Source organism: Pyrus communis, chromosome 15 (genome assembly GCF_963583255.1).
Source record: "Pyrus communis chromosome 15, drPyrComm1.1, whole genome shotgun sequence".
NCBI classification, from domain to species: domain Eukaryota; kingdom Viridiplantae; phylum Streptophyta; class Magnoliopsida; order Rosales; family Rosaceae; genus Pyrus; species Pyrus communis.
Window position 1 is genome coordinate 2,575,697 of NC_084817.1, and position 19,513 is coordinate 2,595,209.

The window sequence follows — 19,513 nt, forward strand, 5'->3', positions numbered from 1 at the left end:
GTCATCGATTGATTCATTACTAAAAAAAATAGGGGGTGTGCTATCTACACATCAGTCGATTTTTGTTATTTGATTTTCTTCAATTCATCTGATTCGACTATCGAAAATGAGTAGAATGTGTAAATAATAGTGTGTGGATGTCACATCGTAAAAATAATTTAAGAATTCTAATTCACCTAGGATAATAATCAGGTTGCCAAACTACAGGTTACTGATTTTAACGATGGAATTAGTCGATAAAAATGTTTACCCTTAAAACTGAATCACGTCCCGAGTATTTGAAATATATGGAATGGTAGATTAATTTGTTGGTCCTCGAAGGATTAATTTACCCAAAAAAAAAAAAAAAATTAATGAAAAATGTTTGAAAATTTTGAGTTTTAACTATAAAGACAAAGTAAAGGTAAAATGAATAGTATTAAGATTGATTTTTTAGTGTAAAAATGTGATTTTTCATTAAAATGAACAGTATCATAAGTTTTTCGTTAAAAGTTTCCAAAAAAATAAAAAAAATAAGGGGTGTGTAACACACTCTTTTTACTTCTTATACATTTTTGTTGATTTCTGTCATTTTGATTTTCTTCAATTCATTCGATTCGATGATAAAAAATTAGAAGAATGTATAAAAGGTAAAAGATGGTACGTGGATATCACACCCCAAAAACAATTTAAGAATTCTATTTCAACTAGGATAATAATCACGTTGTCAGACTACAGGTTACTGATTTTAACGATGGTATTGGTCGATAAAAATGTTCCGTCATATGGTGAATTAACCAAAAAAAATTTCGATAAGATTAGAAATCCTGTAAGTGAATAATAAGATTGAACGAGGATATAGTGAATGTGTTGGGAAGCTCTGTCCATACGAGTCAACAGCAAGAACCGGTTTGATGGTGCATTGACTGCCGCTTGGAGCCGATGTGAAATTGCCAGTAGAAGATAGCTTCAAATGCTCTTTGCTTTCATGCTACAATTTTTGGCTACATTCTAAACTACTCTAGTATACGAAATCGATAATTCAAACTAGTATACAGGATGGGGGATGCGGACGCTGGTGCAATGGGACGGGAACACTGATAATGTTTAAATCCGGAGATTTAAGTGACTGGATTCGATGCGTTGTTCATTCATCTGTTTGCAACTGCTATTTCAGTGCCCTTACGCAGCTGTTTTTGTGTCGTTGCAGGTTGCGGATTTGAGTGGTGAATATTTGAAGGATTTGCTGCATATTTGTTTTTTGTGCTACAACTTTCTTGTATTTTAAAACAATGAATGGTATCAAAATTGAGTGTCAACTATGCACATTTTGAGCAAGTAGCTATTGTCATATATGTTCAGTTTGACGCTTGAAATTTCGAATCATTTGAACAAAGGGGTTTTCTAGTATGTACCAGTAAGTATACACCATTGTTCTAAAAATTCCCGCCTAGCGTCTAGGCGGCGTTAGGCAGCTAGTCACTGTCCCGATTAATCCCTAGGTGTTTCAAAATTAAGAAATGACGTTTAGACCGGCTAAGGAGTCCGCCTAGCGCGCCTAGGTGCCTGCCTAGGTCACGACTCAATACAATCATGTATCTTTTTTAAGTATAGCGTCTTTTAGAACCTTAGTATACGCTAGTAACCTTGATTGTTCTAAAGATCCTTAGCATTCTATTAGGATTCAACAATCAACACTCTACTTATTGGTGCATAGTATATACCAAACATTTTAAAATTTTCGCATTTTAATGCCGAATCAATTGCAAACATTTCAAGTCAGCCGAGTCACTAGATAGAATCCACGAAATCTCCAATGCAGAATAGTTGCGGGATATGAGTGGCCGGTTAGTCCAGGTGTATGGTGCCAATCGACTCGACACTCGGTATCCTGCTACACCGTTATTCTAGAAAATCTCTGTGAGTGAAATTCAAGCCAAAAAAAACATCAGAGACTTGAGTCTGCTGCAGACAAAAGGGAAGTGCAGCTGCAGCAAAACATCCTCTTTCATTTCATTGGCACTAAAACTGAAGAACTCGTTATAGAAGGATACGAATTTATAAGATGAGGCTAACAGAACACGATCGCGATTCATTTAACCAGGTTTTGGTATACATTAAAACAAATGCCGAAAACTACACTCAGCCATCCTCGAATTGAAAAAGCAAATCTTTAAGACTAGAAAATCTCTAGGATTTTGCAGGCATCTCAAAAGCAACAAGAACAATCAAACGGACAAAGCGGAGTGTTTCCAGCATCTGCATTGTTGATTCTCAATTCATCTTCTGTATAAACAGCAAGACCATCCTGTGTTCTCTTTTTCGGCTGAGAAGACAGGTCCCCAAATCCGCCATCTCTAATCCCTTTATCCTTCTTCGTCGTCTTGAGCTTGTGCGGTTTTTCAGTCGAGTTTTCTTTTGGTTTTGTAGCCTTTCCAGTCCCGGTTTTCTTCTTTTTCGCTGCAAATATATCATCAATCTCAGAAGCAGGCTTCTTCGCGGAAGATGGAGACTTCTCGCCCTTCTCAGTTTCGGGTTTCTTCCTCTTTTTGGCAGATGTTTCATCAACCTCAGAAGTAGGCTTTTTCACCGAACATGGCAGCTTTTCCTCTTCTACAAGTGTATCATCTTTCACCTCTCTGGGAGCTTTTGATTTACTCTTTTTTCCCATCTTTTCAGATCCCAATTCCCAAACCTGCATCACATCCATATCATATTGCTGAGAATTGAAACAAAAAACAGAAATCTAAAAAGAAACATGAGATGTAAAGTTTCAAAAATCAGATGACTCAACAATTGGAAAACCCAGAAAGCAATCAAAACACAAAAACGAATGAAGTTGAAACCTCCTTTCTGGGAAATCTGTTCCTCAACTTTCCCAGCAACCAAACAGAAAATACTGAGATCTTTAGGGTTTCGATTATCAAAGAGCTCAATATCTTTAACAAAGCATCAATTTTTGAGAATTCGACAACTCGTTCAAAGCAATCGAGGATTTTGGGAACGAAAGCAATCGAAGCGACGGAAGCAGATATTTAATAGTAAAGGTAGATGCACCGAGAAAAAAATTGGAGCTGAGAAGAGCTAACCTTTAGCTTGCGAAGAAACGGTGAGAGAGAGTGAGTCGCAGAAAACCCTAGCTCGATGCGTTTGCAGGGAAGCCCTGAGACTAAACCCTAGGACTAGAAACGAGCTTTGTCAGAGAGAGCGGGACCAAAGTATAAAACTAGGACTATGTAAATTTCACTAATAACCCCTATAGTTTACTATAATTTTCATTTTCGTCCTTGTAGTTGTTTAGTTGCATTTATGTCCCTGAACAATTAAACGAAGAAATTCCAACTTGTTTTTCAAATGGTTTGTCTGCGGTGGTTTGGCTTATCGAGTAGTCTGAAATTTTAAATATTTTTTATTGTTCGATTGCTTACAATTAAGTCGTCTCAGATTATTGAAGAAAAATTATTTCAAATAAGATGTGCACAAAATAGATGGAAAACTAATTTAACGGATTGAACTAAATCGAAAACAAAGCAAAACTACAAAGATGAAAGGTAACAAAAAAACTACGAAGACGATAGAGTAACTACTATTAGTGCAATTTTGGGTTTTTATTGAACTATTTGTTATTAAATTAAGCTGTAACTCCCAAGATTGTGTTTTAAAACTAATTATGGGTTAATTTGTCAATGATAATCATCTTTACTAATAAGTTGCAGCCGAGATTTCTCATGTTCAATTTCGCAATGACAAGTTCGAAATCAAATTATTATGATAGAGCATTGTGTAGCTTAGCTCGAAAGATTTAAGAAAATTAAAAGGAAAGAGTCACAAGTAAAAAATGTGCACACTTAACTCCAAACAAAGTGTGACTTAAAACTGAAGCATATGATAGCGTAAGCCTTAACAGAAGCTCCATCTGGTTTTCTTTCGAGTAACATTTCCCAACCATAAAGATGCCACAAATAAAAGAATTGTGACAACAATTCAGTACTTCCTTGTTTTTAAGGTATCAACATACAAACAACAGAGAGTATTTAATCCTTAAGAAACACCGCAGATCGCAGCTAGCGTTTGACTTGTTCATTCAATATGTGAGAGACCCCCACCTTCAGCCTCTGTCCTACAGACAAGAACAATCGGCAAAAAAAGAAATATATACATGCATCAGTTCACTTGACAGGACATGAAATTCTAGGGTTGGAGTTGTACTGATAAAGCGCCATGCCAAAGAAAATACAATGTTCATGAAGCGAGATTTAATGACGCCTGCTATGTCTAAATAAAGGAGTCATCAACATTTTACGATTCCACAAGGATAACGAAGACTTACTTGTGATCGGAAGGATTTGGCCTGAGTTCGTAAACAATTGTTGCGACAACATCCCTCTTCAACTGTTCATCGTAGACAAGAAAAATGTATTATTTGCCGAAGTAGCACAACAAAATCTGCTCGTATGGAATGAAATTACCTTTGTAGCTTCGCCTTTAAAGCCAATGTACTCTATCTTAGTTGTATCACCACCAAAACTATCGGGAAAATGCAATGTGATGCTGGCCACGTTTTGAAATTTGGAATATCTGATTAAGTGCACATAAGTAGTATCAGAAGGATAGTTGATGGTTTAAACGGATTACCTTCGGTGCTGTCAGTTTGAAAAGGAATAAGATTTCCCCTCAATTTTTACAGGTATCATGTTCTCAAACATTACAAAACATGATCTTTGTAGTACAGGAGGCTATAAATAAATACCTTGTCTGGTACTCCAACGTTCCTTGGAAATTTTCGACCAGATCCCACTCCTTAAAACAACAAGAACACATGTTTCAAAGCTGAAAAGTTGAACTTATCAATTAGCTTTCCAACAAGCTAGTACGAATGCAATACCTGAACAGCTTGCATTCCTTGAGCATCTGAAAAGTCAATGCCTTCTTTGTTGATGAACCTAATTCAAGCAATGCAGTTCTAATTTTAGTTTTTCCAAATATATGAAACGAGATGAAGTGAATATTGGACATCCATCAAAGGCTGTTTCAATAGATATTTTCTGAGAAAACTCATACAGGGCTACGCTCACGATCACTACTATATAATGAAAAGAACGCAAAAATTCCCTGCATATTCCAAGTTAATTCCAAATCATAGGCACTGACTACATAAACATGAAATGGATGAGACAAGAAAATATGAATTTTATGCAGTACATTAAAAATTACCAATGAGTTTATTTGAGTAAAACGAATTATCACTTAAATCCTCATCATTCTAACTACACCAATATAAGAAGGCCTTGCCTTAGGTAGAAGATATAAACGGTCAAACTTACGCCCTCATCTTGGAAGGACTTGTTCCATCAACACCACCAACAACTGATATGCTCTTGATCTTTACATCTGATGTAAATCTATAAAAATATAAATGAGGAAAATATAACTCAGTTAGATGTATGTAACAACATCAGCGAATACTAGGTTCTAATAAAATCTCTGCAGAAACAAGCAATGACAAGTTAAAATAGAAATACATCCTCAAGATCATGACTTGTATCTCCTACGGATTTCACAGAAATGACAAACCATTCAAGAAACACGAAAGGGAGCCATGAGTGCACGACAAGAGGATAATTATAAAATGATGCACATATTAAGTTTCACGTTTTGGAAGAACCTGAAGATGCTACTGAGGTTAAGTTCCTTACTCAAACTCATACAGACCAGATTATGGAGAATTAGGCACATGCTACCATTGAAATTGAACGGAAAGATGGGTAAAACTACTGAACCACTGGATCTACCTGTCCCCATCCATTTCATGTTCATGCAGTCAATAACTCATGTTTAAAAGACAACATATAAAACAACAAAAAATGGGACACTCACGGAATGTAAACAAGTAACTCAGGATCACCCTCATTGCTCTCCAAGTGTCCCTGTAGCAGAAAGTAGGATCCAATGAGCCTTCTTACGCCTATAAATTCAAACATAAATTACCACCAAAATATATGGTAAACCTTCAATCAGTAACTTCCTAAACTTGTGCTACAATATTGTCATGACTTATCAATCTCAGATTTCATTTATAAAAACTTATGAAGTTGGGATTAATACATTAACAATGACATCTACAAATAATGTTCGTGAATCGCTCCATTGTTTCGCCCACAGGAAAGTGTTCAAAACACCTTCAGAAAAAGAAGATAAAACAAACAATCATATCCCTTACCCCACTAGAATTCAGTCTTTGCTCCCAAGCTTTGAAAACCGACTTGACGCTTCCAGGAACCGCCTCATTCAAAGCAGTAACCTACAACAACACAATTTGAAATCCTTTCAAGGAGGGACCATGGTGCATACTGATGATTATAATCCAAACAGAATTCCGCTGAAAGTGGCATCATGTCAACCAGCAAACACAAGCACCAACGAAACACGCCATTTACAGAACAATTAAGTGTGAGAGTATTCCAAAGTATCAACAAACCCTCATCAGAAATCACCAAATACTCGTCACAAAGCCACCCATACAGAAATTGGAAAGCCCAACAAACCCCCATTTCATAATTTTCCACTACAATCATGAAATCCATACACAACAAACGCAATGCTTACTCAAAACGCTAGTAAGAGAAAGAATTTCAGCTCAACGGGTTAATCCGAGTCACTGATCTTTCAACTAAAAATTTCCATCTGGGTACTTTCAGATGAACCCAAAAAATATAAAATAGTAAGCAGATTGCAAACACACCCAAAAATCACACATATAGAGCAGCAGTTTGATAGCTCATACAGTTAAAAAAAACGCAGGAATAGTAAAATTAAGAGCGAGCAAAGGAGAAAGGCAGAGAATTTGGACTTTGGGGAGGTCGATATGCTCATAGAGAGTCCAACCGGACGAACAATCATGATCTTCGCAGCTGTGGTCGTGCAAGCAAGCCATCTCCCTTTTCCTCGATCACTGAACTTCTCACAAGAAATAAACGAAAGACGAAGGAAGAAGAAATAGAAGCAACCAGATATAGAAGCCGAGCCGAGCCGTCGCGTTTTTAAGACTAAATTACATTTTTAACCCTGTGGCGAATTTCATCTTCCCGTAGAAGTTATAGCTTCGTTCCAAGGAGCAGACTCCAGACCTTGAGGCGCCGGCGCAGGTCCTCGACGCAGGGGCGTCGAGACGAGCGAGTCGCTTTGGGGAGGAGTAACTCGTCAGTCAGTGAGTCGGTGCAATTCCGAGTCCAATTATATCGCTGACTCAGTTTCCTATTTGAATTGGGATTCTCGATTTCCTATTTGATTTGGGATTTTCAGTCTCCTATAAATTGTGATTTTCGTAACCCTAATCAGAAATCACACCTCTCATTCTTTCCTTTCGCCTGAGAATTTCTTCTCCCAAGCTTAAGGTAAATTTTTCCACCCTTTTAGTTTCTAGAGAATAATGGCGAAGGACAACAATGGCTACAAGGACACCGATGACAAGCTGCTGCGGGCGAAAAGGGTTAAGAACAAAGCCCCAGCCCCTGTCCAAATCACCGCAGAGCAACTCCTCCGCGAGGCGCGTGAGGGTCAGGAGGGGGAAATCCGTCCTCCCGAACAGCAAATAAATGACGCTACCGAGCTTGCTGATTTTCGCCTCCGAATGCGCAAGGGATTCGAGGACCAAGTCCGGCGCCAAAAGCAGAATGCCCGCGTCTGGATCAAGTATGCTTGGTGGGAGGAGTCCCAGAAGGAATTGGACCGTGCACGCTCTGTTTGGGAGCGGCTGCTTGAGGTAGATTATCGAAACCACACCGTCTGGGTCGAGTATGCCGCGATGGAGATGAAGAATAAGATGATCAACCATGCGAGGAATGTGTGGGAGCGTGCTGTGCAACTCTTGCCGAGGGTGGATCAGCTCTGGTACAAATATATTCACATGGAGGAGATGATAGGGAATGTGGCTCGGGCTCGGGAAATATTTCGGAGGTGGATGGATTGGATGCCGGAGCAGCAAGGCTGGATCGGATTCATCGAGTTTGAGCTTCGGTATAATGAAGTAGATCACGCGAGAGCGATTTTTGAGCAGTTCGTACAATGTCATCCAAAAGCTGACGCTTGGATTCGGTATGCCAAGTTTGAGATGAAGAATGGTGACCTTGCAAGGGTAAGGGATGTGTATCAGACGGCAGTGGATATGCTAGACAATGCTGAGGGGGCCGAACAGTTGTTTCTGGCTTTTGCTGAATTTGAAGAAGGGTGCAAAGAAATCGAGCGTGCAAGGAGTATTTATAAGTTAGGGCGCGATCGTATACCAAAAGGAATGGCTGCTGCTTTGTATAGGATGTTCGAGGAATTTGAGGAGCGTTATGGGGACAGACAAGGGATCGAGGATGCAGTTGTGAACAAGGCAAGGTTCAAGTACGAGCAGGAGGTTAGGAAGGATCCTTTGGATTATGATGCCTGGTTTGGTTATATAAGGCTAGAAGAAAATGCAGGGAACAAGGAGAAGATTAGACGAGTTTATGATCGAGCGATTGCCAATGTACCACCGGCTCAAGAAAAGCGGTATTGGCAGTGCTACATTTATCTATGGATCAACTATGCATTGTATGAGGAGATTGATGCTTGCGATGAGGACCGTGCACGCGCTGTTTATAGAATGTGCCTTGAACTGATTCCTCATAAGAAGTTTACATTTGCAAAAATGTGGATTCTCGCAGCCGAGTTTGAGATCCGACAACTGAAACTCGAGTCTGCACGTAAGATACTTGGTACTGCAATTGGCAAGGCAGCTAAAGGCAAGATATTTAAGAAGTACATTGAGATTGAGTGGCAACTATGTAATGCTGATCGCTGTCGCAAACTGTATGAAAAGTATCTGCATTGGTCGCCGGAAAATTGCTACGCGTGGATCAGGTATGCAGAGTTTGAGAAAAGAATTTGCGACACAGAACGAGCCAGATCGGTTTATGAACTTGCCATCGGCCAAAAACAACTCGACAAGCCCGAATTGCTGTGGAAGTCATACATTGACTTTGAACTAGCAGAGAGAGAGTTTGAGAGAGCTAGAAATCTGTACGGGCGCCTATTAGAACGGACCCGACACGTTAAAGTCTGGATCAGTTACGCAGCATTCGAGGCATCGGCTGTGGTGGGAGGAGACGGAATGCGCTCAGAAGATGTTATTGAGCAAAAGGAACAATGCATTCAGCGCGCCAGAAGGGTTTTCGAGAGAGCGTCGGACTATTTTAGGACTTCAGCACCGGAACTTAAGGAACAAAGAAGTATGCTGCTAGAACAATGGCTGAACATGGAGAAGGAGTTTGGGGATTTCGGTGATGTTACGTTGGTGCAAGCGAAGCTGCCGCGGAGATTGAAGAGGAAGAGGCCAATAGTTATTGAAGATGGTGGTTCTGCTGGGTTTGAAGAATACATTGATCATCTTTTTCCAGAAGAAGCTCTTAACACGAACTGCAAGCTCTTCGAAGCTGCCTACAATTGGAAGAGGCGAAAAGATTCTTCTGCGGAGGATGGGGACGATAAAGAAACATAGTACATTGTATGTTTCGGGTATCATGAGAATCGTTTGGAAGTGATTTTAATTTTAGACTTTTTTTTTTATTAAAGCACTTATAAAAAAATACTTGAGTGGTTTTTAAAGTTTTTATTAAGAGTATTGTTATTCTTAGTTTCATATTATGTTTTTATACCATATTTTCGTATTATCTTAGATTGCATTTGATGTAAACAATCACATCATTTAAATTAATCAAATTTTTAAATTTAATTTATTATTTAATAAATTAATAATTAAAAAAAATTAGTTAATTAAATAATAATAATATAGTATAAAAATATGATATGAATGAAATTACTCTTTTAATAAAAATATTTTCGGAAAATGCATTTTTAATACTTGAAAATTTTTAAAAGGTACTTTTAAATCAAAAAGTTCGTTTAGAAGTATTTTAAAATATATTTTCATGTAAATATTTTGAAATCAATTCTTAGTAAAATTAGAAGAAACATATCGATAATATTTTTTATAGAAAACACTTGAAATGTTTTTAAAACGAAAAAAACATTTCTTTAAAAAGTGATTAACTCATTTTGAAAGCTAACGTGTTTTTGCTTTTGGATTCATATCTTCCTAATGCATCAAGCAACGTATAATTACAATCAACAACAATAATACAAGATTTTTTTATAGAAATTTACTAAATTCATAGCACATCGGCAAATGCGAATTGCAGCCTTTCGAATAGTATCTAAAAATTTACTAAATTCACCCAAAAATCTCTAAGCACACGCACACGGATTATCCACCACCACGTCATCGTCCCCACTCCGAAACGCCAGGTAACCAATCGCCAGCCCCAAAACGATGGCCACGAACACTCCGCCGTTAAACGACATGATCGCCAGCATAATCATGTACCCGATCGCCGCGTTGACTCCGAAAAGCACGCTCTCCGCCAGCCTCCCCGCCGAGAACCTACCTCCGGCGCCGCCGAGCTTGGCACTGAGCAGCGGGGCCCGGATCGGCGCGTCGGACGAGGATTTCAGGGAAGATGAGGAGGCCGCGCGCTTGATGCGCACGCGCAGGTCCTCGAGGTACTGGTAGAAGGCAGGGACGAGAAGGCAGGCGAGCAGCGTGAGGGAGTAGCTCGTCCACGTGTCGGTTTTCCACGAGTCGAAGAGGAGCGTTACCTGCCGGCTCCAGTAGAAGGTCATGTGCATCATCTTCTTCGATTTCTAGAGAGAGAAAGTAGAAGCAGCGGATTTTTGGGGGATTTTTGGAGAACAAGACTCGCGAGAGACGGGTAAGAAATTTAGAAAAATGAAAAGTTTGGTCCGTTTGGTGTGTAGTACTACTACATTGTTAATTGTTTGGTACGAGATGTGCGTTGGGATGTACCCTTGGAGTTGTTATTATTTACGGTTTTGTCTCCATCGGTTTCTAGACGTCTTTTGATTCTGTATGATTAACAGTGTTTAGAGGGGCTGATTTGGAATTTAGAAAATATGGGGCCCCGCTAAGTATTTTGGCTTGATGGCAATTTTGTCCTAAGGAGAAAAAACCCAAAATGCAGTACAAGGATTGAAGATGGTAAAGAAAGTAAACGAAGGCCCAACGTAGTTTCTTCCCTTTCTCTCCAAAAGCGAGAGCAACTTGTCTGGATCGGATTTATTACTATTATAACGTTTTGATGTTGTTTGTATTTTTTTTATATAACATTGACTTATTAGATCAGGAGGTCACAAGATAGGAAATTAGCTTTATGCAAGTCCTCTTGTAAATGGCAAGTTTTGCTATTTTGATCTCTTCAAGTGCCTTTTTAATAAGATCAAATCTTTTCAAGTTGGATTGTGGTATTATGAATGTAGTCTCACTTGTTCCAATCCAATATATTCAATCAAAACTTCTACATCAAAGGAGACTAGGCCTATTAAGTCTTACAATTTTTTTTTTAGTACACAGATATTTTTACATTAAAGAGAGAGAGTTCGACTAAGTCACACAACGGGCAGCCTAATTTGGTATCGAATTCGCCATCCACGAGATTCGAACTTAAAACCTCTCACGTCCTATTAAGTCTTAGATTTTGATATGCAGGAAGTACTAACCTAGGGTAGAGATCCACTTTGTATCTAATTGTCCAGAGCTCAAGGATCGGGCAATTTGGACTACTCAAAATTGAATCTGATGGTCCCTATTAACTCATTTCACTAACCCACCTCACAAATCAAGGACTCTTATTTCTCTCTTTCACACAAACCAAAGGCACGGATTTACTGTCCTTAGACTCGGAGCACTAAATTCTAGAGAGGAACCAACCTTATCTTCTTCTTGCTCTCTTTAGATGAAGCAAATGCAATTATTTAGGTGAATAGTAAATAAAAATTAGATAGTACAAACAAACAAAATTTGAATGATGACTTTCAGCGGATGGCCATCAAGAGTGAATTGTAACTTTGCTCGCTATTCTACAACAAATTTTTCAATGTACTTAGTATACAAAATCAAATGTTATTATATAATTGGAGTATCACGCTTCATGTTTCAAGCATGTTGAATTCTCTCATATTCAACAATCCATGAATTTCTTGATTGTCTAGGAATTTGAGTCACAATATACAATTGCTTTATGGGTTTTTTTCTTTCTTTTTTTTTTCTTTTTTCTTTTTCTTTTTTTGTTTTTGTATAAAAAGTTGCTTGATGGTTGGAAAAACACTTGGACTTTATTTTCTAATAAATCATTGTATTTTGAACAAAGACACATAAAAAGCAATTGTAGAATACACACTTAATCAAGTACACCTAATTATCTAATATTTATATTTATATAACATTACTAATTTGATAAGGAGTGTGATATTCACACACTCCTTTTTACTTCTCACACATCCTTTTAACTTTCAATCGTCGGATTAGATGAATTGAAGAAGATCAAATGACAAAAATCAGCAAGAGGTGTGTGAGAAGTAAAAAGTGATGTGTGGATCGCACACCCCATTTGATAAAGATATCACAACATATATATATATACACACATGAAGGAAAGAAAATACCCTTTCAAAGAAGATTAATAGATATGCCTAGCTTGCGAGTCATCAGTTGATTGTCATTGTTCATGTCCTTTGAAGATTATCTGAATTTTGAAAAAAGAAAAATAAGCAAATTAAACAAATATGATGATAGCATACACAAAAAAAGTGGTTGAAAAACTTCTTGCTCCACCTCTTTTCGATCCATATTTTACTGTTCAAGACATCTAACCATTTCCTCCTTGTTTTCTTATTATACATGAGATCACCTAAAGCCTTTGCAGCGAGAGGTAAACCTTTGCATTTCTTCACAATTTCTTCACAATATCTTGACTGATATCTTCAAATGGCTTAGACTCATATACTTTTATATCATCAAACACCATATGATTGAAGATTGATAAACAATAATTTAAGTTTTGCGCTCGTCTCTCCTTGTTGGTAGACAATCCATGGCTATGACCGGTCGTCTTTCGTTCTCGTGGTGGTGTTCGGTCACATAGATTCCTTGGACTAGCTTACTAGCCCAATGACTTGATCTTCTCATCTTTTAGTAGGCTCTCTATAACCCATGGGCACAATAACTACATATTCTAACGGATCTACAAGAATCTTATGTTAACATGATTGAAAACCAAACGAACTCAAATAAAATAACATGAAAAAAAAAGAAAAAAAACTAAAAGCGAAAATAATAAAAGAAAGCTGAAGCACAAACAACTTCCTGCATGTCCTAACTTTTTGGTAATCTTTTGCTTCATATTAAATTTTTGAGTGTCAAACATTGAATTAGATGAACCCAACCCTACCACTCACCCACCAGGCAACTCATGCAAGTGAACAAATGTAAATCAAACGACGTTGATAAAGGTGTCGTTTATGAAGTAACGAGAAGGCGTGAGAACGCAGTGACGTGGACAGACAGTTGGAATGTGAGACGGCGCGCAGACGATCCCAACGGTGACCTCCCGCCAAGCCAAACTCACAGAAATATAAGAATAATCCGAAACCGAAAAACGCAGAAAAATAAAAAATCCGATACGAAACAAACCGATTTAACCCGAATCTGAAAATGGAAGTCAAATTCAAAGACGAAAAGAAATTGGAGCAGTGATTGGAGGAGCTCCACAAGGACGTTTCCAAGAAGCAGAAGTTCGAGGACGCCGTCGCCGCTCTTACTTCGCTGCTCCGGGGCCACTACTCCTCCGCTTCTCCGTCGCTGCGGAAACTGTCCTACGGCGTCGTTTGACGGGATGCCACCGTGTTGAAGACACGGTACACCTCCCCGTGTTTCTGGGCCGCCGGACTTGCCTGCAAGCACACTTTTCATCCTCCTTGCCTAAAGCCATGGCTGGTAATTCGAATTTTTCAACATTTGCTGTATTGCTAATGTATCTCATTGGTTGTGTTCAATTCGAATTTGAAGTGGCTGATTGACTGGGGTTTTTGGGTTGTTTTGATTGTGGCAGGATGAGCACAATTCTTGTCCGATATGCTGGCATGAGCTGCAGACGGATGATCATGTGTACGAGAACTGGAAGGAGAGGGAGAATGAGGCCGAAGAAGACAGAAAAGGAGCTGCGAATGCGATTCGAGGTGGTGAATACATGTATGTTTAATGTTTAGATGATGACATTTGCTTCAACAATTGTCAAATTTGCAGCTTCATTAATAAATTCTTATTCAGTCCATCACATTAAGCATGTCTCTGAGTGTGTTTTGATGTGAGCCTGTTTTGAAATGCTTTCAGAATTGCTCAAAGTGCGTTCGGACAACTTAAACTGTTATAAATGCATCTGTTGTTGTGAGCTATTTGTTGAGTTTCTTTGCTTGGAACTCAAGTACTGGCCTTTTTCTTAAGACAAGGCCGAGGTGGTAGAGAGCTAACCATTTATTCCAGGTTCATGGCTTTTATTCCAGGTCGCCTAACTATACTATACCCCGAACTTCGTCTTAATAGTGGTTAATTCGTGTATTTCGGAACATTTTTCTTTTGTTGGAAAGAAGTACGATATTCATTAGCGTTATGAGAGAATACGTACAAGAGAGGATGGGGTGCACCATTGAAAGGGGAAAGGGGACCTCAGCAAAAACTTTGTCAGGGATTTCAACCCAACCGAAGGAGAAAAGAACTCTACACGCCACAATTACATAGTATGACTATCCTTTACAAGGAGATCTACAATCATGTAAGCTCCTCAAACCAAACTACGTCCATGTGAAATGCACTTAGCTTCCCTGTTCACATGATTGTGTTTGACCTGTTGAAATATGGCCATGAAGGATCATTAAGCGCAGGTCCGAGCAATGAGGAGTCAGCAGAGGAATGCTTTGAGGAATCACTTTCCAGTGCCTGCAAGTTCTCATGGCTTATTTGTGGGGAAGATTCAGTAATGGTATGTTGATGGTCGACATCACGCTTTTAGGTTCTTCCGAATCCCTGAAACGATAGGTAAATTACCTATTCAGCAACATCTCTATGATATTGTCCTAAATTTAATTTTCCTAAGAAACAACCAAATAATGTATATTAAAGCCAAACAACAAACCTCATGAGAAACCTGAAGGTGACCTCAACTAACGCTCTTTAATTTGGCTCACCTTTGCTCAAGTCTTACTATTTTTTGCGAAAACTTGAGCAACTAAGATAAGAAAATTATGCGCCGTGGAAATTTGATATCAAATTTGGTACGTACGTATGAACAGTTACTAAAAAGTGCTTCATAAATCAGTAAGATGAACGCATGATATGTTTCCTAGATGGTTTATTGATATCACTACTTTCGTTCAGTTGTTCCACAAAGAAATTAGAAATGAGCAGCTAAAGTTAAATAATCCTTGAAATATGTAAAGGAAGACAATTACCTTTTAAAAGAAGATTAATATGTATGCCTAGCTCGCAAATCACCAGTTGATCCACATTACTCGTATCTTTCGAAGAAGAAAAATAAGAAAATTAAACAAATATGATGATAGCATACATACATGTGTAAATAAGATAGATAGAGCTCAATTACCGGTATTCTGAGATTTTGATGTTTGGGATGTGAGAAATCTTGGGCCACTCCTCTCCACTGCCATGTTTACAGCGCTCTGAAAGACTCGGACACACCCCGATGACAAGATCCTGCAGTGGGGTTTTGCAGAGGAAGTCTGGCAGTGTTTTTATGCCTTTACAGTAACTAATTTCTAAAGAGGAAAGGCATGGCATGATTGAAATTTCTGAATCCTCTTTGTTCCATCCTTCCACGCCTACTTCCCACTCCTCCAACGCTGACATGGAACGAATTTCGAATTCTTTCAACTTTGGAAAAAATGAGGTGGATGATGATGATGTCAATGACGTTTCATCTGAGTCAACTATTCCCAAAAATTCACCACCAATCTTTTCCACCTTCTGCATACACCACAGAGTCAGCTTTTCAAGGTAGGGCAATTTCCCAAGAGGAGGCAAAAACTTGCATTCACTCCATTCATACAGAAGGACGATTCTTAAGTTGTGCAAAGACATCATCCAATTGGGGCAGGTGGTGCCTGAATGATAAGAAATATCTAAGGATTCCAGATTGTCGTGCGGTCGTAAAGCATTTAGTATTTCTATTGTGCTCTTTGTCTGCTTGTATAAGACATTCTTAGAATTAATTTCAAGATGAAATAATTGCTTCAAGTCCCACAACTGTGCCTTCTCAAGCTCCCTCTCGTCGTTCACATTCCCCTTCAATTTTATGGTGAGACTGCCCTCAAGGTTCAAGACTCTCAGATCTCCCACTTGTAATGCTGCTCTGTCTTCATCCTCACCACGAACCACAACACACTCATCAATTCTTTTCAATTTTTTTAATCTGAGAATTCCTTTTGGCAAGTACTCCAGCATATGACAGGCCTCAACATACAGGTGCTTTAAGCTAATCAACTTTCCCATGTTATCAGGTAGTTTTTCAAGTGACCAGCAACCAGTGAGGCTCAAGGTATACAAATTGTACAACTCACAGATACTGTCCGGCAATATCTTCAAATTATGATTCCATGACAAATCAATATGCCTCAAATGTATCAATTCACCAATTTCCTTTGGGACTTCACTTATGCCACAGTCACTCAAATTTAATGTCCTAACACATTTCAATTGTAGAATAAAGTTTGAGGCTATCTTACCAGAGGATGAACCAAAACATGAGAGCGAACGTAGGTTTTTGCAATTGTCATATGCATTAGAAGGTGGGAGTGGCAGCGACTCACCATGTTTTGACCAAAAGGTGAAGGTCAAATGACGAACCTTTTCACCCAAACCCTCTATTTCATTGGCAACATCCGCATCAGTGACCAAACATTCATCCTTGGTGAGAGATTGCACAAAGTCATGAACAATATCATGCATTTTGCAACCTGTAATTTTACCACTAACACTGTCTTTCTCCAAATCTTGAAAAAAAGACCGTGCTACTAAGTTATCAAAAATTCTTTGACCAACTTCTCCCTCATCTTTATTCCCCTTTGAATTAAGATAATCTTGTGCCATCCAAAGATTAATCAACTCATCCCTCTCAAACTCATGATCTTTAGGAAAACAAGCACAATACAAAAGGCAACTTTTGACTGCTGGGACCAAATCATAATAACTTAGAAAAAGTGGTTGAAAAACTTGTTGCTCCACCTCTTCTCTATCCCATATCTTACTATCCAAAACATCTAACCATTCCCTCCGTGTTTTCTTATTGTGCATGAGACTACCTAAAGCTTTTGCAGCGAGAGGTAAGCCCTTGCATTTCTTCACAATATTCCTACTAATATCTTCAAACGCCTTGGACTCTTCTACTTTTGTATCATGAAACGCCATGCGATTGAAGATTGATAAACAATATTCTTCACTCAACTTTTCCAAATCGATCTTGTCCCTTGCTCTCATCACATCAACAACATCGTGTTGTCTTGTGGTCACCAATATTCTACTACCATGAGCAACACTTTGAATTAATGATGCCCTTAAGTTTTCCCACTTTTTTTCCCAGTTTTTTTCCCACTTTTTACGATCGTGGATCCACACATCATCTAGGACAAGGAGAAACCTTTTGTCCTTGATGGATGTTGACATGCGTTGCAAGACATTATTCAACTCATCCGAGCTTGAAGCATCGTCACCGCTTATAGCTTTGGCAATCTTAAACTCATCAAAAGGATCTGAGACACAAACCCACACTTTCTTCTCAAAATAGGCTTCTACATTTTTATCATTATAAACAAGTCGGGCTAGAGTTGTTTTTCCCATTCCTCCCATCCCTATAACAGGGATGGTAAGAAGCCGACTCCGATCTTCTCTACCATTACTCAACAACTTTGTTATCAGATTGTCTTTCTCCTTTTCTCGACCAAATACCTCTGACAAGACGACAAAAGACGAAGTCTTCTGCCGTTCAGGTAATTCTTGAATGCCTCTTTCTATGTGTTGAAACCCATACCTTTTTCTTTGCTCATCGATCCTACTTAGTTTACCATTTAGATCTTTTATCTTACTCGCAATCTCACGGCGAAAAATCACCTCTTTGGCTTTGCCAAAACAAAAGCAGCTAGGGGAGACAGAGAAAGTTACCTTCTTCTTCTTCTTCTCGGGAACAGGAGCATTTTCACCTTCTCGTTCTTGCTTCTTAACCTGTTGTCTCAGCATGTCAGTGTTCCACTCGTCCAGCACGTCCACCATCTGCAAGGATATGTCTTTGAGCCGATCCAACCAGATCCTCACGCTGGCGTCCTTGACTTGCCTTTGCTCTGCATCTTCCAGAACGGCTTGAATAGCTCTGAGATTGTCAGCAAATTCTTCAACATCTTCCTTGGCGTTCAAAACAAGTTTCACCCCTCCGTCAACGTACTCGTAAACTGTTGAAAACACCCGATCCAGTACCATGGAAATGATTCCGTCAGCCATTTTTTCAGCGTCCGGAATCTGTTGACACTAAGTGGAAAAAGAATGAAGATGAAATGCAGAATGGTTTGTTGCCTCTCTCCTGTCCAGCTTATACGACTATTCCAAGTCAATCAAGTCAATTAATAAAGTGCAGTGAGTGGTTAGTGTGCTGTCATTACTCTGTGGAGGCCAGCTCCATCTCACTCCGCATAAATAAAGTAATCATGTGAAAGTTTACAACAAAAAAAAAAAAGTAAAAAGTAAAAAGTAATCATGTGAAAGTCTACCAAAAAAAAAAAGTAATCATGTGAAAAAGAAAAGGAAAAAAAAATCATCAAGCCTTCGCTACCCTATTATTTATAAACGACAAGCGTTCAATTATTACTTGGTAATTTGTATTAAAACACTAGCTCTGTTTTTTGGGCATCAAAAGGGGATTCGAATCATGTTCGTATTATATTGTTTGATTAATTTTTATTAGTTATTATTTTTGTTTAATTTTAAGTTAAAAATTAAAATAAGTTTTAACCATACAATGTATAATAAATAACTAAAATGTGAAAATTTCTAAGGGCTTGTTTGGTATCTTACTTGAGTTCAACTTTTTTAACTCAAAAATACTTTTTGAGTTTTAGGCTTTAAATTCTTGTTTAGTAGGATCCTTTTTAAAAATTAGATTCAAAACTAACTTAAAAATGTAAATTATTTCTTAAAAACATTAAAAATGAGTTTTTAAAATTTTCCTCCTCTTTTCTCAACATCTTCTTTGCTCCTTCCTAACCCTCTCTTTTTTCTCTCCCAACCCTTTATTTCTTCTCTCCCCACGTCACACCTCGTCTTCTCTCTCTCCTCAGCCTTTGTCTTGTCTCTCTCTCTCATCAGTATCTTTTTCTTCTCACTCCTCACCTTCTCATCGTAAATTTTTTGCTCTTTCCTTATCCTCCTCCTGTCTTTCTCTATCCTCGCCAACTATTTCCTCTCTTTTCTCTTTCCCAATTCTTTCTCTCCTCCAATTTTTCTTCAAGGAAGTTTGAATTCAAACTAAAAAAAATTATTTTTAAAAATTCAACCAAACAGATTTTTAAAAATTTGAGACTTAAAATAAAACTGTTTTTA

The 19,513-nt window shown here is 38.4% G+C and overlaps 5 protein-coding genes and 1 long non-coding RNA gene across 7 annotated transcripts; 2 read left to right on the plus strand and 4 right to left on the minus strand.

Annotated features, from left to right (window-relative positions):
- Positions 1–1,935: 1,935 nt before the first annotated feature.
- On the minus strand, positions 1,936–3,188 carry LOC137717375 (uncharacterized protein C6G9.01c-like). Of its 2 annotated transcripts, none has more exons than XM_068456733.1 (2): positions 3,069–3,188; positions 1,936–2,674 (listed from the first exon to the last, which is right to left on the minus strand). In XM_068456733.1, the coding sequence occupies exon 2, from the start codon at positions 2,648–2,650 to the stop codon at positions 2,189–2,191; it is 462 nt and encodes a 153-aa protein (XP_068312834.1). In that variant the 5' UTR covers positions 2,651–2,674; positions 3,069–3,188; the 3' UTR covers positions 1,936–2,188. The 2 variants fall into 2 exon arrangements, with proteins under 2 accessions (XP_068312834.1, XP_068312835.1); XM_068456734.1 differs by lacking the exon at positions 3,069–3,188 and adding an exon at positions 2,826–3,040.
- Positions 3,189–3,811: 623 nt separating this feature from the next.
- LOC137717377 (uncharacterized) lies at positions 3,812–6,974 on the minus strand. Its single transcript, XM_068456736.1, has 9 exons — positions 6,830–6,974; positions 6,200–6,280; positions 5,857–5,906; positions 5,304–5,381; positions 4,865–4,922; positions 4,730–4,779; positions 4,449–4,557; positions 4,310–4,371; positions 3,812–4,099 (listed from the first exon to the last, which is right to left on the minus strand). The coding sequence occupies exons 1-9, from the start codon at positions 6,911–6,913 to the stop codon at positions 4,060–4,062; spliced, it is 612 nt and encodes a 203-aa protein (XP_068312837.1). The 5' UTR covers positions 6,914–6,974; the 3' UTR covers positions 3,812–4,059.
- A 293-nt stretch (positions 6,975–7,267) lies between these two features.
- Positions 7,268–9,601, plus strand: LOC137717376 (uncharacterized). The gene has a single exon (XM_068456735.1). The coding sequence runs from the start codon at positions 7,409–7,411 to the stop codon at positions 9,500–9,502; it is 2,094 nt and encodes a 697-aa protein (XP_068312836.1). The 5' UTR covers positions 7,268–7,408; the 3' UTR covers positions 9,503–9,601.
- A 537-nt stretch (positions 9,602–10,138) lies between these two features.
- LOC137718089 (copper transporter 5.1-like) lies at positions 10,139–10,813 on the minus strand. The gene has a single exon (XM_068457601.1). It carries the CDS (start codon positions 10,690–10,692, stop codon positions 10,249–10,251), a length of 444 nt encoding a protein of 147 aa, XP_068313702.1. The 5' UTR covers positions 10,693–10,813; the 3' UTR covers positions 10,139–10,248.
- Positions 10,814–13,808: 2,995 nt separating this feature from the next.
- On the plus strand, positions 13,809–14,871 carry LOC137717346 (uncharacterized). The gene is made up of 2 exons (XR_011065769.1): positions 13,809–13,852; positions 13,968–14,871. It is a non-coding gene; the product is annotated as an uncharacterized lncRNA (long non-coding RNA).
- LOC137717345 (putative disease resistance protein RGA3) lies at positions 14,489–18,864 on the minus strand. The gene is made up of 3 exons (XM_068456676.1): positions 15,516–18,864; positions 15,364–15,429; positions 14,489–14,938 (listed from the first exon to the last, which is right to left on the minus strand). The coding sequence occupies exons 1-2, from the start codon at positions 18,416–18,418 to the stop codon at positions 15,420–15,422; spliced, it is 2,913 nt and encodes a 970-aa protein (XP_068312777.1). The 5' UTR covers positions 18,419–18,864; the 3' UTR covers positions 14,489–14,938; positions 15,364–15,419.
- Between the last annotated feature and the right edge of the window lie 649 nt (positions 18,865–19,513).

Coding starts and splice junctions, on each gene's coding strand:
- LOC137718089 (XM_068457601.1), bottom strand. CDS start 10,692: ATGATGCACATGACCTTCTACTGGAGCCGGCAGGTAACGCTCCTCTTC.
- LOC137717377 (XM_068456736.1), bottom strand. CDS start 6,913: ATGGCTTGCTTGCACGACCACAGCTGCGAAGATCATGATTGTTCGTCC. Junction 5,382..5,856: donor GAGTTACTTGTTTACATTCC/GTGAGTGTCCCA, acceptor ATATTTTTATAG/ATTTACATCAGATGTAAAGA. Junction 4,780..4,864: donor AAGGAATGCAAGCTGTTCAG/GTATTGCATTCG, acceptor TGTTGTTTTAAG/GAGTGGGATCTGGTCGAAAA.
- LOC137717376 (XM_068456735.1), top strand. CDS start 7,409: ATGGCGAAGGACAACAATGGCTACAAGGACACCGATGACAAGCTGCTG.
- LOC137717375 (XM_068456733.1), bottom strand. CDS start 2,650: ATGGGAAAAAAGAGTAAATCAAAAGCTCCCAGAGAGGTGAAAGATGAT.
- LOC137717345 (XM_068456676.1), bottom strand. CDS start 18,418: ATGGCTGACGGAATCATTTCCATGGTACTGGATCGGGTGTTTTCAACA.